This window comes from Halictus rubicundus, chromosome 18 (genome assembly GCF_050948215.1).
Source record: "Halictus rubicundus isolate RS-2024b chromosome 18, iyHalRubi1_principal, whole genome shotgun sequence".
Taxonomy (NCBI): Eukaryota; Metazoa; Arthropoda; class Insecta; order Hymenoptera; family Halictidae; genus Halictus; species Halictus rubicundus.
In genome coordinates this window covers 407,376-424,226 of record NC_135166.1, presented here as the reverse complement: position 1 = coordinate 424,226, position 16,851 = coordinate 407,376, and the positions used below count along the sequence as shown (strand labels likewise).

General features: G+C 48.9%; 1 protein-coding gene across 1 annotated transcript; it reads right to left on the bottom strand.

Annotated features, from left to right (window-relative positions):
* Window positions 1-8,227: 8,227 nt before the first annotated feature.
* LOC143363006 (uncharacterized) lies at window positions 8,228-15,473 on the bottom strand. The gene is made up of 5 exons (XM_076803582.1): window positions 15,470-15,473; window positions 15,385-15,401; window positions 11,588-11,863; window positions 9,798-10,140; window positions 8,228-8,469 (listed from the first exon to the last, which is right to left on the bottom strand). The coding sequence occupies exons 1-5, from the start codon at window positions 15,471-15,473 to the stop codon at window positions 8,228-8,230; spliced, it is 882 nt and encodes a 293-aa protein (XP_076659697.1).
* Between the last annotated feature and the right edge of the window lie 1,378 nt (window positions 15,474-16,851).

Genomic DNA, 16,851 nt, shown 5'->3' with positions numbered 1-16,851 from the left:
TGTCGCGTGTACCATCGAAACGAAGGGACCCAGGAAAAAGTGTGGTGAGCATTTAAGGGGGCGGGGGTGTTCCATCCGAGCGACAAAATAACCATTGTGCTCTGGTATCTACGCAGTGAATGGAACGCAGACGTTTGGTTGGGCCGACGTGCAGCCGACACGACTCAATCTTCGCCTGCACTTTGCATGCGAAATCGTCGAGCTGCACGTGCTCGCATCCGTTTCAGAGGAAGGCGCTCGCATGTCTAATATCTCGCTGACTTTCGGAACGATAAACGGGCTCGAATCCGCGCCCGCATTCCGCTCGTTGATTTCACTTGAATTTTGCGCGACTCGCGGGCCTGTCTTATCATAAAACAGTCGGCAACAACGAGGGTACGGGACTGCAGTGCCGCGCCGGTTGGATACAATTTTTTCGCTTCTCCGCGGGAACAGGCTGCGAGGGAACGATTAAGGCTTTTAATTTACGCGCTTTGTTCCCACTGACAAACGGCGGGACAAACAAAGTTCGCTGCTCGGACTGTGTATTGATAAAAGTTCCGAGCCGGTGCATTATGCGTCCCGCTGCCGCTGTGAAGCTACGTTTTCCGAGCGGTCCGCGTCTCGTATTTAATCTCTGCCCGGGCTTCCGCGGGCCCCGGAACCCCGACCGCAAAACTCTGCTCTAACAGACAACGCGTTTACAAAATTAATGCCGACTAATATTTTCATGAAGTTCACCGGACCCGCGAAACTTGGTGCCTTTTTATTAAAGCGTATCACGATCCGAAGAATTATTCACGCGGCCCATACACTCTGTTACATTATTATTTGAACGCCTCGGCTCCGGAATTCCTGGAAAAGGTCCGTGGATGCCGCGAGCCAGGAAACTTTAAACAAACTCGGCCTTTCCGTGCGCCGGCCATTCTCAAAGACTTCTTTATTCTCCCGTAAATATTTCCAACTAGGCTTCGTAATTTTTTCGAGAATTTTTCGTGCGTGTAACGCGCGCCATTGTAATTTGAGTCCTTGCCTTGCCTCCGATGTTAACGAGACTTTTTTTTTAATCATTTTCCTTTGACGCACGTATAACAGAAAAAATTAAAAAAAAAATTCAGTCGGACCGCGATGATCTTGAAAAAGTAGAAAACATTGCGGAAACTTGTGAAAAAGCTCGTCCCTCGTGAATTTCAACGGGACTTTTTTTTTTGTTTGTTTGTTTTGTCGTGATGCATAATATATCACAAAAAATAATAAAAATTGCCTAGGCTCGCGAGGGGGCAAACCGTTAGACTCCGCTTGAAATGTTCCGCATTTCGCACGGATTTTTGTATGTATGTATGGTGAGGCCGACACTCTCTGCTCCCCCACGAACGTAATTCCAACCGATTTCAAACCGCTGACCACTATTTTTTATTATTTTATAGAGCTATAAAAAGATATATTTTCTGTGAAAACAGATTGTGCAGTGTTAAACGCGACATCTTTCCAGGTCCTAGAATCAAGAGCGTCGTGCCGAGACATTATTTGGGGGATACGCAGACGACACCGCAGCGACGAGAGTACGAGGGTGCAGAAACGACGCCGTAATTCGAGAGTGACGGTGCAGATTTCCGCAAAGTTTTAAATAAATCATTTTGATTAACCATTTCCAGGAACGTTCGACCCACACCTCGTATTTCCGATCGAACTTGACGAACATCCCGGCGATGGTTCAGCAATTTCTCCTGTTCGAGATAGCTGTTCCCGTAGATGCCAGTTAAGTGGGTAGAAGGAAGAGCAATTCGATAAGTAAACCGAACGAAGGAGAACACGAGCGAGAAGGGTGACGAGGTGAACGGTAATCGCAAAATGGTAGGAGAGAGAGTTGGAACGAAATGAAACGGAGGCTGTGTTTAAGAGCGAACTGAATCAATAGCTCTACCCTGCGACCCGTAGGCCAAATGTAGGTCATACCGTGATCCCTTTTTCCTCCTCTATTCCCTTTTACCGCCTCTCCTCTCCGTCTACCTCCCTCTCTTCCTCTCCTCTCCTCTCCTCTCCTCTCCTCTCCTCTCCGTCCTCCTACCCCTCTGCCACACACACACCCCTATCGTCCTGCCGGGTTTCTCTCTTTTTCATCGTTTCCCTGTCACGGTGTTCGTTTCCCTAGCGGGGAGGTGCACGGTATATTATTGCATCGGCACCCGGTCGCAGCGCGCTCGTTGCCGGTTTATACATTTTTCATAAATAAATTCCATGGACGTTCCAAAGTCTGCCTTACCACTCACTACCGGCGTATATACGCTCGTGGAATTACATATTTGACTGCAGTGCTACGCCGGATACTACGGTCTCCAAGTACCACCCACGCCGCGCCGCGCCGCGCCGCGCCGGTTGCATCGTTCCGCGCTCTTCATTCCTCGTGATCTACGATCGGGACCGATACGGGGCAACGTCCTCGCTATTACGGTTCAGACAACGCGCGTTCCAGCTTCGAAGTCCCGGACAAAAAAAAAATCGGCCACCCATCGTTTTGCTTCAATTTTCAATACCATAATATATAAAGTTGACCGGGAAAGTCTTTATTTGAACACCCTGTGAATATTAGAGAAAAGTCCAGTGCATCGGAAGCAGAAGTTTCCAACATTAGCCACATACCATCGGGAGCGTAATAAACCGAATGGCAACGGCACCAGTTCGCGAGGATCGGCAAAAAAAGAAGCGTCCTTTCAGAGTCTCACGTTCGAAATCCATCATCCGTTCGTCCTCATGGTAAAGAGAGAAAGTTACGGTGAGTCTGTGTGCGCGCTTTTCATCATCGCCCGGCAAATCCAGTCAACTTTCATCATTATTCTTGTCGCGACACGGCGAGAAGATCCGCCGCTGCTTTCTTGTCGCGTTTATCTTTACTTGGTCTTTAATTATGCCCAGAAGCCTCTTTACAGCCACGTATTTCTTGAGCGCAGGATATAATACCTCTCGTCTTAACGAGTTCCAGACCTCGGTCATATCCGTACTGCCTTATATTAACCGCTGAAGACGCGAGCGACAAGAATTTCTACTTGTACGTAGGACCGAGTGTCTCTTGTTTTTATTTTTATTAATAAGAACCGCTTCCGTTGTTTCCAGTAACCGTGTTACTGTAACATATGAAACGGCTGCTAGTGAAAGGAACGCTTGTTTTAAGGAAATCCGAGAAAGATAAACCAGATTAAAACCAGTTTAACTTGTTTATTCGATCAATCTTTAACACAGAAAGAACAATATGTATTAATGAGAATGCAAGGGAAAGATTTTCTGTCTAGCCATTTCGAGCAATTCTATTCACCGAAGCAGTGGAGGGTTAAAACTAGGTTATGGAAACGAAGGTCGTTTGACGGTCACGTCCACAGAGCTCTCAATAAAACCATTGTTCCAAATGACTTACACTTTTGTTTACCACGGGTGAGGCCACTTGGAAAATCCAATAAACAGACACAGTCGGTCCGAAAAAGGTGTTGAACGGAAAAAAAACTGCGAAAGGAGGTCAGCGAGCTAAAAAAAAAGAAGGGAAGCTACCGCTTCAGTTAGCGGTCGGTGATACTTTCGTTTGTTGTTAGGGAATATAGGCGGGGTTTATCAGTTCGGTCGGGGTGTACTTTCCAGAATTTCGTGAAAAAACAAAACGCGGGGCTCTCGGTAAAGGACCGTAGATTACACGGCAAATAAAATGAAACCCATTCCGGCGAATTCAAACGGCGGTTTTCCACCAATCCGGCGCGGCGCTCTGTACGCGGGCACGTACACGCAATTCCGATTTAATATCGGGCCGGCAAACAACAAGCGCGGGGTGGCCGGGCCGCGCCGCGCACTTTCCAACAGGGGCTCGCGAAACCAAATGTCACCATGAAATCGCGTGATAACAGCGGAATTAACGCGTTACTTCAACGGGCCGGTTGTAACGAGAGCAATCGGTAAATTCAGCCGTCATTGACTGTGCAAACGAGCCCGGGAGCCCCCGGCCCGAAAATAATTGCCGTTAATGACGGTGGAGCCGTTGCGCGACGAATAACAAAGACTGGAATCGGCTGGTCGCGGCGCGGCGGGGACGAACGTTTTTCGCGAGCTGAACCCGTCGAAACGATCCGCGTGTCCACGATCCCCGTTCCTCGCGTTCGGCCAGGACACGGACTGGCCAGTCCCTACCGATCAAATTACCAGCTAACAAATTAACGGTGTCCTAGGCGCGCTGCCATCCTCGGTCCACGGAACGCAAAATTGCCACGAACCATCGGCCTTCTGGCGTTACCTGCCGATTGAAATGCGCCGGCCGAGTAACACGACCGTCCACCACGTTCTACGTTTCCAACGGCAAGCCTATTGATTATCCGCTCGCGTTTCTACCGCGTTGTCCATTTGCGGGCCGATTCGGTATGATCGCAGCGCCCAAACACCAAAAATCACCGCTACACACCGAAATCGAAACGGTCGATATCGACCGTTCAAGGAGAACCGCCAAGAAAGAAGAAACAACGAACAAATGATTCGGATCGCGCAACAAGTATCTACGAAAAGAGCGAGCCGGATTCGTTTTTCCGTGACAATTCAATTATGGAAACGTCCCGTTTTCAAAGGGAGCCGGTCGACGTACGTATCCAAACACGCATTAAGCTTAATATAACACGATGACGGCGCACAGTTTGAGAGTCGGTGGTTTTCGAAATCGTCGGTAACGAAATCCAAGCGGAAACACGTAATTGTAACAAATTGCACAAAGATACGTGCTCGTCCATATCGGGTACTGTTAACAGTCGAGAACGATCATTACTCGTAACGAGGCCGTCGCGGCTGCTTTTATTAATTATTTTCACGCGGCAAACAGCGCGCGGGGGCGCAGAAAGCAGGCGCCGAAATGGACCCGTATATTTTTTCCAGATCATTCACGCCGGCGCGGCGGTTCGATGTACGCATTCGAGTGCCGAAACCGGGTCAATGAATAGTTATGAATAATATATTTATGAAATTTTTCTGCCGGCCGGACGGAGCACGATTTGAACGCAACGATGACCCACATTCCTCTCCGATGAAACGCACCGCTGTCGTCTGTCGTCGATTTTATTGTCGGCTTCCTGGCAGAAACCTCAAATATCCTTCTCCATTATATTTTCCATTACATGGTAAACTAATTGATCTGTAAAATAGTCATCGTCCTTTTAAAAGTGTCCGATATTACTGCGAGCAATGCCGTGAATTTTGTAGGATTCTACGTAGAATTGTTCGAATGGAAATTTAAGATACCGTGCACGGGTAATTGGCGCCCGGTAAATATGATCGTGGTCCACGCGACCGACGTCCACGATTATCGATTAACCCGCTCGCAAATTTTATTCGGAACAATGGCACGGAATAATGAACTTCGCGGGGAAACGATTTGTCGCGGGCCACTGGAAATTAACTCGTTCTCGTGTTCGCAGGCTTTGGTCTAGCCCGGAATCGAGTTACCGGGTCGGTCTAATAATAATCGAGAATTTTCACGGGGTCCGTGGCCGATAAATAGAAAAATTAAACGATAAAGTCGGAACAAGGCGACGTTCGCCTGGTGCCGATTCGATCTAGCGGCGCGGCCCGAATTCCACGGGATTTCACCTGGCGAAATGCATTCCGCGAGATAATCTGCGGACCGTTTCAGAGGAAAACCAACCCCGGGACCGTCTATTCCCGACCGGAAATCATAACGATGAATCTTCTTGTTTCGTTGATTTTGCCCGGGAAGTTAGGAAAGTTAATCCCGTTTCATAATTGAAACTTCTATCTGACCGAAGCCAAAGTTTTTACCGTACCCGAACGGCAGCTTCTTTTATCGCTTAATAACTTTGGGACGGACTTGTCACCGGAGAACGTAATTCCGGCTACTTGTCCCAACCGTTCCCCGTGGTGACGAAAGTATAAATCCGTAGCAATTTTCCTATTTATCGGCAAGAATATTCAACATACGTTTGAAGCAAATCGAAAATACGTATCCAAACATTCCTTCGCTCGAAACAACTACACGGGTCGTTGTAATTTGATTCCATCAATCGCGCAGTTACTCCGTGTAACGCAATATCGTGTCAAAGGATTTTCACGCGACTGAAAGCGATGTTGGAATTTTCTACAGCCCCGTAATAGTATGCGACGTCGAGGAGGGTGGGTTTTCGTGCGAGAGTGTGACGTCGTGGCTACATACTGTAGCCCTCGATCACCAGCGACGATTCGTGAGACCGTCAAGCGAAGTAATCGCAGCGCAATGCCAACGGTAATTAGCGGTTGCCGCGATCTGCCGGAAATTACCGCGTCCCCCGGAATACCGTGCGAACTTCGAGTATCTATACAGCCATTATCGCGGCTTCAGCGCGCCTCGTGCGGCGACGTCACGTAAGAACTTCGGCACGCGAAACATCCCGAAGACCAACTCTGCTTCACCTGTCGGTATACTTTGTGCCGGGTCACTTCGTTCGAGCCGTCGAGAAGCTTGAAAAAGACAGTTTATAGACGGTAAAAGTTTGATGTGTCGGGCACGTCGAAAGGGTTGCCCGATGGTCTGTTATCTACGAAGGACATCTTCTCTCGCCGGGTGAAAGAACAGACCCCTCTTATCAGAGGGCCACCTTAGTACTTTAACGAAGTAATATGAGCGCAAGGGCGGCGAGGACTCTCGCGAGCCCTTATCTTCCTCGAGCCGTGCGTCTTTTTGTTTCCATTCGCTCTCTCTCTCTCTCTCTCTCTCTCTCTCTCTCTCTCTCTGTCTCCCTCTCTCCCTTCTTTCCCTCTATCGGCATGCATTCGAGGCATTGTTAGCGCACGGACGCGCCTTTCTTTTATCCTCGACACCCCCCTTCTGTTATTCCCTTTCGCTCCTGCTGCCAGCCCCATCCCATTACCCTCTTTTTCCCCTTTTGTCTTTATCCATTCGCGATAACGACGTTCCGCGCCGGTATCGAATTGATCAGAAGGGACGCGCCTTAACGACGTGCCCGCGTGTCGCCGTGTCCCGGGAGTGGCCGAGATCCGTTTTCATCGGGGCTCTTTTCGGCCCTTCTAATACCAAGTAATCACGTCACGGGACATTATAGTTCTCGCCCCGATCGCAACCCCTCGAAACGTGAAACTTGAACGGGAGTTCCACACGCCGAACGAAAATCAAGTGGTAGAGATTCGACAAGGAACCAACCGATAACAGAATTGCACGGATCTAGCTTAAAAACAATTGAGCACACGAGTGCACGTTCGTAAAATGAAGCAGAACTTGACGTGACTCGATTGCTTTCCGCCGCATGTACACTTTTTGACAGGTTAGTCGAACATTGAGGTCAGGAGAGCGGGCACGTCAACCCAAAACTGTTCCATTCTTCTACATAAAAAATTGTTAAACTACTTTTGCGGTTGCTGCTAAATATCACTGTGCTACTGTGATAGGATTAGCGATACTCGGTGTGCGAAAACAGTAATGAAACTTATTTGTTTCAGCTTTTATTATCGAATGTGTCTACATGATTTCGACTAATCGGTAAAATAAATATAACACGTTTACTACACGATATTTGCATCCGTACAGAGTGTACGACAGTACCTAGTCATTGCATTCGGCATCCGAAACCAGCTAGAACGCGTGGAAAGATCGACGAACGAAAACACTGGAAAACGGATCTCATTATACAAATTGCGGCACGCTATTGCCGCCAATTACCGGTCAACCCATCATCTTCCGATCTCCATTCGGATAGCCATCGTTCCGCGAGCACCGGTTGGCTGTCGCGTGAATGCTGCGCGAGCAGGCACACGATAGCGCGAAATTGCCAGGTTGGCGGTTGTCGTTACTGTCGACACCATGATTAGCGGCATAGAGACAACAACCGGCTGGATCGACTCGGCTAATTTATTCAAAAGTGTGACCTATATTTACAACGTACACGCATTGTCCACGGCGAGTCCCGTGCTGTGACATCGCGGAACGCGAAAGCTCGAGAGGTGCAAGAAAACATCGAGTGTTGTTGGGAGGTGAAACGAAGTCACTCGGAAGGAATGCGGAACGGCACGCCCCGTGTCGCACGCATTTTTGGCTCTAGCGAAATGTTGGCTCCAACGGTCATCTGGCGACACCGAGCTGAAGAGAAGTCGCTTGCGACGGCACAGGAGCAAGGGAGGTCTCTCACCTCTACTTGACCTGTGTCCTCGGTTGCGGAAGAAACCGACGCGACATCAGGATATACAGGAACAAGCGAGGACACGGTCCGAGACGGTCGGTGGGTCAGTAGGCGTGGTGGTTAACGTAGGACGTCGCGTAATCGTGGACGTCTTGTTCCTGATGCTCGGCCGGTTGACGATCGTGAACCCGAGTCTGGCCTTGACCACCGTAGACGCCGGTTGTGTGATCGTTCTCGCCGGAAGTGTGCACCGCAGCATGAAATCCGTCCTTGTCGGCCCGATATCTGACGACCCTCACCTGGCCACCTGGCTCCTTCACGCTGTACTCGCCGGACACGCTGCTTCCTGCGGTGAAAACGAACGCTCGTGGACAAATGCTCACCGCAAAACCAATTCCCGGACCTGGTAACGAGACGTAATCGCTTCTCGGAGAAATTCTGGGCTGGAGTGGCTATTAGCATAACGGGGCCGGCTAGAGTAACTACGCTAATAGACGAGGAAACCGGCTGCGGGGAGGATCCGCGAGAGACGACGCAAGCCGCGACCTCTCTCCTTATTTACAACCGAGCGACACTCGGGATATTTTCGTGTAAGTCGATTTTCTGGTTAACTGGCGTCAACGTTCTAACCGGATAAAAAGTTGCCCGACGCCGAGCCGCGTCGCGCCGCCTCGGTTCAACGCGTTAGCGGCGAGACCGACAACGAAACTCGGTTGTTGTTTGGGGATGCATTTTTCTGGCGTGGCGCAATCGACGTTATCGTGCTCGGACGGTTCTCCGAACACGCTTTCTCAATTTCGATAATTGATCGTTTCCGAAACCGTTGGACGTACAGGCTGTATACAAATTATACATCGCGACTACCACAGCGGGATTCGAGACCTCTGGATCGGTGGAGATCCGATAAAAATGCATCGATAGTTTCATATTACCTCGGGTTACAACGTCAACGCGCACAGACCCAACTTAGTCCAGCTTTGTAGACTTTGATCGGCTTAACGATCGCCGGAGTGCTCAACAAATACACCCGAGACGATGTACTTCGGGAAACATGGAAACGTAGAAACGATGAAATTATCAGGAGCGATAGAACCGAGGGAAGTTGATTTAGTCGGCCGTCTAGCACGTAGAAGAGCATAGGCGAGAGCTCAAAACAGGTACCGGTGTCTCCGCGCGTTATAAAACAGCACGTTGTCCGAATATTAAAGTCGACCGCGGTATATCTACTCGGTTCTGCCTCCTCGGATATTCATGGTGCGCGTCCAAGCGAATTTCTCTCGCGACCGGGTCGCAGCAGGTTCTCGCTCTTACAGCGAAATTCGCAAAAGCTCTCAAAGGAGCCCGGCCAGGTGGAAAAGTTTTCACCGGGTCGACCGGGGACACACGACTGGCTCGGACATGCCCGCTGTTAGTCAACCCTGGGTACCCCGAACCCCGAATTTTATACCACCTTTCGCCGACCACTCGGACGACTTTTATTGCATTGCGGCTACTGCATAGTTTATCCCAAAAATCGTCTGGTTAGCACGCGCGTTTCTCTTCCATGAAAGAGGAATGACTTTGTCGGCATTTTACGTATATAATAACCGAGACATATATTTTCCTCTGTATTGACTTTTTACCGCGTTTTGGACCACTGTTTCCGCTCTCCTAGCACCTGCCCTCTCTGCTCACCGTCTCTGGTCTCCTTTTGGGTGTGGAAGTCTCCGGTATGGTGGTCCTCGACGCCGTACGAGAACTCGTATCTCGGATGCGCCACGTAGTCCACCGTGTAGTCGTGACCCTGGCCGTGCAGATGATTCCCGTCGTCGTGCTGCTGCGGCACTTTCACCTGGTACTCGGGACCCTCGACGGGTCCGTGGAATTGCACGTACGAGCTGGCGAGCGAGAGCTGATGTTGCTCCGCGGTCCCGTCCAAAGAGGCCGGTTGTTCGTCGAAAGCCTCTCCTTCCAGGGATATCACGCCGGCCCGCGATCGACGAGCCACAGCCAACGCGACGATCGAGGCGATCGCGACCTGCACCGCAAAAAAGTTTCCATAGTAACTTGGCCGACGCGGTCCTTCGGCAAGATTTCGTCCAGTTATCGATGCCGTCGACCAAGGTGACGTCTAATTGACCGACTTCCCCGGGGTTGTGAATCAGATTCGAATAATTGCGCGCGGTGGAAGTAATCGATGATTTCCACCGGTTTCTTGACGCTGCACGTGAGTGGGTGAGGGGGGGGGGGGGCAGAATTTAACGCGAACTGGCCAGCACCGAACGTGACCGACGTGCAGGCTGGACCGTCTAACGTGATCAATTGTTTTCGTTGTTGGCGGATCGATCAACTTTTCCATCGCGTACACCAGATCGGGGGAAAATGTATTTTCGACTTATTTTCTCGTGTAGAATCACCCCCTCCACGGTTCTACCATCGATGCAAATGAAAGCGCGAAAAAATAAAAATTGTACAGTGTAATGACTCACTTATGTGTAGTCTCTAGAAACGTTTTAATTTCTTCCTGTCGGTCACACTGGGAAGAATTTACCCGGTTGCACCGACGAGGATGATTCGAATGTAATTGTACGGAGTCAGAGAAAAGGGATGTTGAATACACGGTAAGATAGACTGGAAAATTGAATTTCACGAGGGAGAGCAGGGAGTCGATGTTGAAACGGAGAAAGAAGAGATGAAACGCGAAGCCTTAGACGTATCCCGTTTTAATTGCGTCGGCCGGGAGAGCAACGGTGACTTCCGATTTGAAAACAGAGCCGACTGGTCGATTATACAAGCCAATAAAAGTTTCGCGTTTCGTTGTGGATCGAAATTCAATTCCGCCTGCTCCCTTTATACGCGTTACAGTTCGTTTGCTCGGTCGGTGTGGCCGTGGCCCTCGGAATTATTGGAAACGATTGACCACGGCGCATCGACAGAAGCAATTAGAAAACGGAACCGAAATTGATCTAATATATCTTCCGCGGTATTTTGTTTGGTCGTTAGACTCTACACTCGTGGTGCTTCTAGTTTCAGAAAAATATAACCACAGCTATTAAGATCCCACGTGGTAGCGGGCGTCGCCATTTTGAGTCTCGCGGAATTATTTCACTTGGTTCTAGAGCAGCCTAACGAGAACCATGGACAGCGAGGGGGCACGCTCATCTGGCCGAACTAATTATATTTTTGAAATTACTATCAATTAGAACGCATTCCAACGGAATCACCGTTCCGTTTTCCGGTTCCCCCGCGTCCTCACTCCCGACCCTCTTTCTCTCTCTCTCTCTCTCTCTCTCTCTCTCTCTCTCTCTCTCTCTCTCTCTCTCTCTCCACCCGCGTTCGAGAAAAAGTAAACCGTTCCTTAACGAGCACTTTCTCCTCGTTCTCTTCCTTTTGCTTTCTTCCGCCCCTCTTCCTATCCGATTTCCCGCTCACTCCCCGTTCCAACCCCGTTCCCGGCAACTCTTCCTCGCACACCGACACTCTACCTTGAATCTCATCTTTCCCATTACGGTATTTAAGGCGGCCAAGCGAGAACTGCAACTCTCCGGCCTGTTTTCTAGGCTTTTATACCAGAGACCGTGGGCGACGCGCATCGGAGTCGTGAATACACGCGAATCCGAGGAGTCCGTTACGCGGTGCGTGTACGGCACGCGCGAAGATTCCGCTCGGAAACGATCGGACTGGACCCTCTCCATCGTCGAACGGACACCTTTCACGATCGGAATCGTCAACGCGCCATTGGCGAATCGCTCGCTGATATACTGGTCGAAATTACGTGTGGTTATCGATTCGTCAGGTCGCCGTATTTAATGATCGCGCCACGCGAAATTATCTCCGATCGCCCATGAAAGTATGTACGCATACGCGTCAGCGTGTACTCGAGGAGGAGGTCAAACTTATGATTTAAACGATAACGTTAGAAACGAAGAAGGAAAAATTTCTTGCTAGAATATATTGTTTATCCATTTCCTTGTACGTCGTATAGTTTTGTCGCGAGATGTAGGAAGGAAAAGGAGGCGGCTTGATCATTACCGTTTGAAAGGTGAAATAGCAGCTCGGGAAGGCGTTCCGAATATAACCCGTTATTTTTCTGATCAACCGTACGTCCGCCTTTTATCGAGGACACGACCCTCCCCTTAGCTTCCCAGGAGCCTCAAAGGAGCTTGTGTAAATAGCTAGGAGCGGACGCGTAGCTTCTAACCCTTTACGATCGCGTCTCTCCTTCTTCCTGTTTCGTTTCCTGTTTTCCGGTCTACCTGTTAGACGCCGGCGTTCTCCGTGCCAGAAAATCAGAGCTTTTGATCTCTGATTTCAAACACGCTGTCTCGAGGAAGCCCGGCCGAATTATACTTGTTCGGCCCGGGATCTCGAGCGCGTTTTCGTTCAGAGCTGACACCGATCGACAGAGTCGGCTCCGTCGTTTCTCGGAAACGATTGGAATTGAAACGTTGAAATGCTTTTTGGATCCTGGTAGAGACTGCGTTAACGATTAAACGAAGATCCGCCAGAAGTTGGAAGCCAGGAGGGAAAAAATCACGACACACGCTCCCCTATTTACTCGATCACGAAGAGTCACGTACCCGCGCAGCAGTATTCGATTTTACCGAGCATTCCATGAGACAAAAAAAAAAGAAGGTCTCGCAAGAGTGTCGCAACGACGACGAGGTCGAACGTGCAACCCCGTTGCTCGAAGCCGGAAAGGACAATCGGATAACCAGCGTTCCGGGCCAAGGTATCCGAGGCTCGAACAAACAGCGCGATAAAGGAATTAAGCTCGACTATTAAACGAACGAGGTAGCCAGCTATCCGGGGGAACGGGGAAGAAAAAATCCGTCGGAGATCGGGGCATTTAAAGCAGATCCGACTCGATTGAATCCAAGTGGGAACTCCCGAGGGGTTAAGATTCCAAATAAATCCTGGCACGAACAGCGTAAGCGGATTATTCCTTCCGGGCATCGTCCACCGACGTCCAGACCCCTCGCATCGGAAAAGCGGAGAAACCGTGCAGCCGACGACCCGTGGAAAGTAAGGAAGCCACCTTGAGATCCACCGATCGATGTCATCGGTGCCCCTCGGACGGCTCTCGAACACTGGATCGAATTTAAATCTCGTCCTTAAATAGAACCAGCCTATGGCTTAATCCAGATACGATCCAGCCGAGGTTTCGACCTATTAGGAACATAGACGTATCTCGCACATATCTTAAGGTGTGATCTTCGACCCTTCACTTAAGTTGAAAAATGAACGAGCAAAAAAAAAACGAGATTAAACCAAAGGACGAAGTTGTTTGACTACGTTCCCTCGAATACCCTCTCGGCGACCGTCTGGGTTTATTGATTTCCGACTGATTCGAGTTATTATTCCGCGTGGCGGGATTCACCGGCGGATGCCAAGCGACCGATGCACAGACTGCTCCTTCTTCCAGGTGGAGTGCATAAAAGACGCTGCTTTCACAGAGCCGAGCCAACCGGAAGTTGGCTACCGTTCGAAAGAAATCCTCGTCTCTCTATGCACTTTTCTCGTCGACGGTGAAAACCGTCCGAACCTCTCTTGTCCGTGTACGGATCGGTTTATGACTCGAGCATAATCCAGCTGGGCTCCTTTTGTCTCTTGCTCGCGCGTGTCTCGTAGAATCGATTTCGATCCTGAGGTAGCCGAGGGAAACCATCGGCGCTCCTGATTCGCTTATGCAGCCTCCGGCTGGCATGAATTCTTGAACAGTGTGTGTCAATGAATTCAACACTGATCAGCAGATTGAATACCTCTCCTGAAAAAATGATTTTAGAAATGCCACTCGAATCGGGAATATGTACACCTTTAATAAAAAAAAAAGTCGCGAAACATTCGCACGGAGCTCGCACATTCTCGATTGGTGGTTCGTCGCGTGAAACAACGAGATCTGTTATTGACGCGACACTTAAAGGATCGAATAATGAAAGAGCTTTCGACAATCGATAAAAAGCTGTTGGTCAGGCGGAAAATATCGCCGATAGCGAGAAACGATGCAACACTGCCCGGCGGAACTTATCGATCTGAAAGTTTCATTTGTTTCCGTGCGGGTGAACGAAAGACGGTTCGTTATGCCGTCCAATTAAAGATCGCCAGGCTGCGGAAGAATGGGAAACGTGTCCGTTGTTCGTCGCTGCTAATTGAATTTCCTTTGTGAAAGATCCGGTCGCGGCGGATTTCAAAGCGTTATTATTTACCGAGCTTTCGAGGGGACGCGTCGAAACACGAGAACTCTACCCCAACGCCGGATATAAATATATTCAATTAGCGCGTCCCGCGTACGACGGCGTTTCGCCATCGAGCGATCGATGGTCCCTCACACCGACGCGTCAGGTCCTCTGGATCTTGTTTGTATATGTGTCCATGCGTATGTATTGTCGAGGCATCGTGATCGTCGTCGTCGTCGTCGTCGTCGCCGTCGTCGCCGTCGCTGTTGCGCGCGCGCACCCTAAATTATTCCCGCAGCTCGAAGCAGAGGCACTTCATCTTCAGGAGACCAATTACATGACCTGTCTTCGCCTGGAATTAATCCTTTGCCTGGAACAATTATATCGTCCGGATACAGGTAGCTGGTAATGCTAAATGCGGATAGCGTTAATTCCAGGCGATTCGGCCGCGTTTGATCCGACGGGAACAAGGTGTCTTCTCGGTTCAACTCTTCGACCACACCGATTTTTAATACGCCAAAAAATTTGGTCCATAGGCCACAGTAGGCTTTCGCTACAGTTTTCGTTCGAGCTTATCCCCCCCACCGCAACGGGTCACGAATGACTCCGGCACAGCATACGAAGGGTGAAGGAGGAGACCGTCCGTTAAAGTATATAGTGTAATATAGATCACACGGTGTCCAAATAGATTCAATCTTGTCGGGTTTAGTGGGCAATGTATACCGTTCTCGGTGCTCGGTACGTTCGGCGTTGAAGAAACAAATCGCTTTCTCGGGATCGGCAAAGATTTTCCGAGCCGAACGAGACCTTTGACGCGGGATAGAAAACGGTGCGGCGTGACAGTGAATGATGCAGCTATTCAGGAAAGAATCGTCAGATTTTCGAACAACAGCTGCGCCAACGGTCACGTTGGTTACGAGCGCGAGAAAACGCTGACGACGCGGAGTTTCGGGAAAATAGGAGCTAGCTGGACAAACCTATTTTTCTGTGTCCTCTCGCGACGCCAAATTCTGAAAACCCTTTGTATTCCATATTTATTACTCGGGTCAAAATCATATAACTTAATGCTATTCGTTGGACATAGTTTGACAGTATTTTAGAATTACGAGATGCCAGACGTCAACTGTAATAAAACAAATTTCACAAATTTTCAGTACGAAACTACAAACGCAAGGCAAAAAAAAAACTTACCCATTTTAACCTTTACTGCATGCTTTGTCACCGGAAGCAATGTCTCTTTGACGTCACCAAAAGGTCAATCACTATTATTCGCGCACTGTTGCGCGTAGGAAAATTTTCACTAGTTGAAAGGCAAGTTTAAATACCAATCGGTAAATAAATATTCCGCTGAACTGTTCGGTCATTGTGCATAATTAATATATTAACAATATCAAATATTCCATCAGCAAATATTCATCTCGACATGAAAAGACACGTTAACCACATAAAGTCAATAACATATTCTAGCACAGGCGTAAACAAAAACATGTTGTTTATCGCATCGATGAGATCAAAATAAAATCGAGTGGATACAACAAACTTATTTGTTATCATTTTTTCTTCTTCTGCTTCGCAGAGAGGAAAAGTAATGTGTCGTGCGGAAGCTAGGTCTTTGTTCTGCTTTAGGTATGCATACGTTAAAAGCACGGGGGTCCCTTTGTTTGATCCTTCGTTGAAAATAAAAGGACCTGGGCTCTTCACGGAAGAAAATTCCTCGTACGATCGAGCGGCCCGGAAAATAGGAAAGCGACGCGTTTCGTTTAACCGTTCGACGGCTCGCGTTTGTGTACGTACGCACGCTGTTTCGTACGTGTAAATTAATTACCGACTAATTTGCAGCGGAGAGCTGCAAAGGTTCGCGGATCGGTCGGGGATCCCGCGGGAACCGCTTTCACGAGTGCGGAAAGTGCACGAGGGGGGGGGGGGCACCCTGCAGATCAAGAGCAGATCCTTTAATTTTCCGGGGGTAAATACTCGCTCTATATTCAAATTTCCGGCGAGCCCGCCCCGTCGGAATGTATGAACGAGCACGCGGACCTAGAGTTAGTTGAACGTCGTCGCACGCAATAAAATCAAAACGCATCAAAGCCGGTTCGTGCTACGATCAAGGTGTACTTTGCGTATGAGCTTCCAAAACATCAACTTTTTCCAAAACTGGGGCTGTACTCTATAAAGTAAATATAGTACCATAAAACGGAAAAAACTTAAAAATTGGCGCAAAATTGCATGCAAAACCATCTCCGTAAAAGAACCGATCTAAATTAAATGCGGCCACTTACGAATCCCCGCTGCGCCGATCGATACGCTTGCGCTCCCGAGTTTGTTTAACGCAAATTATTCCGCGCTTGAACAACTGCCGGTCATTTAATATTTCTAGTTTGAAAATGTATTAATAATTATACTGCCCGTACATAATGACAGGATGGCCGTTATCTAATTAGTTTGTCCGATGCTGAGGAAAAAATATTAATGAAATGGTGCGGGAAATATAACAGCGTAGAATATATGCATAAATGGAAAATGAGGAAAATGAATTCGTAAAAACGTTCGTGCGTATGAAATGTTCGAAAATA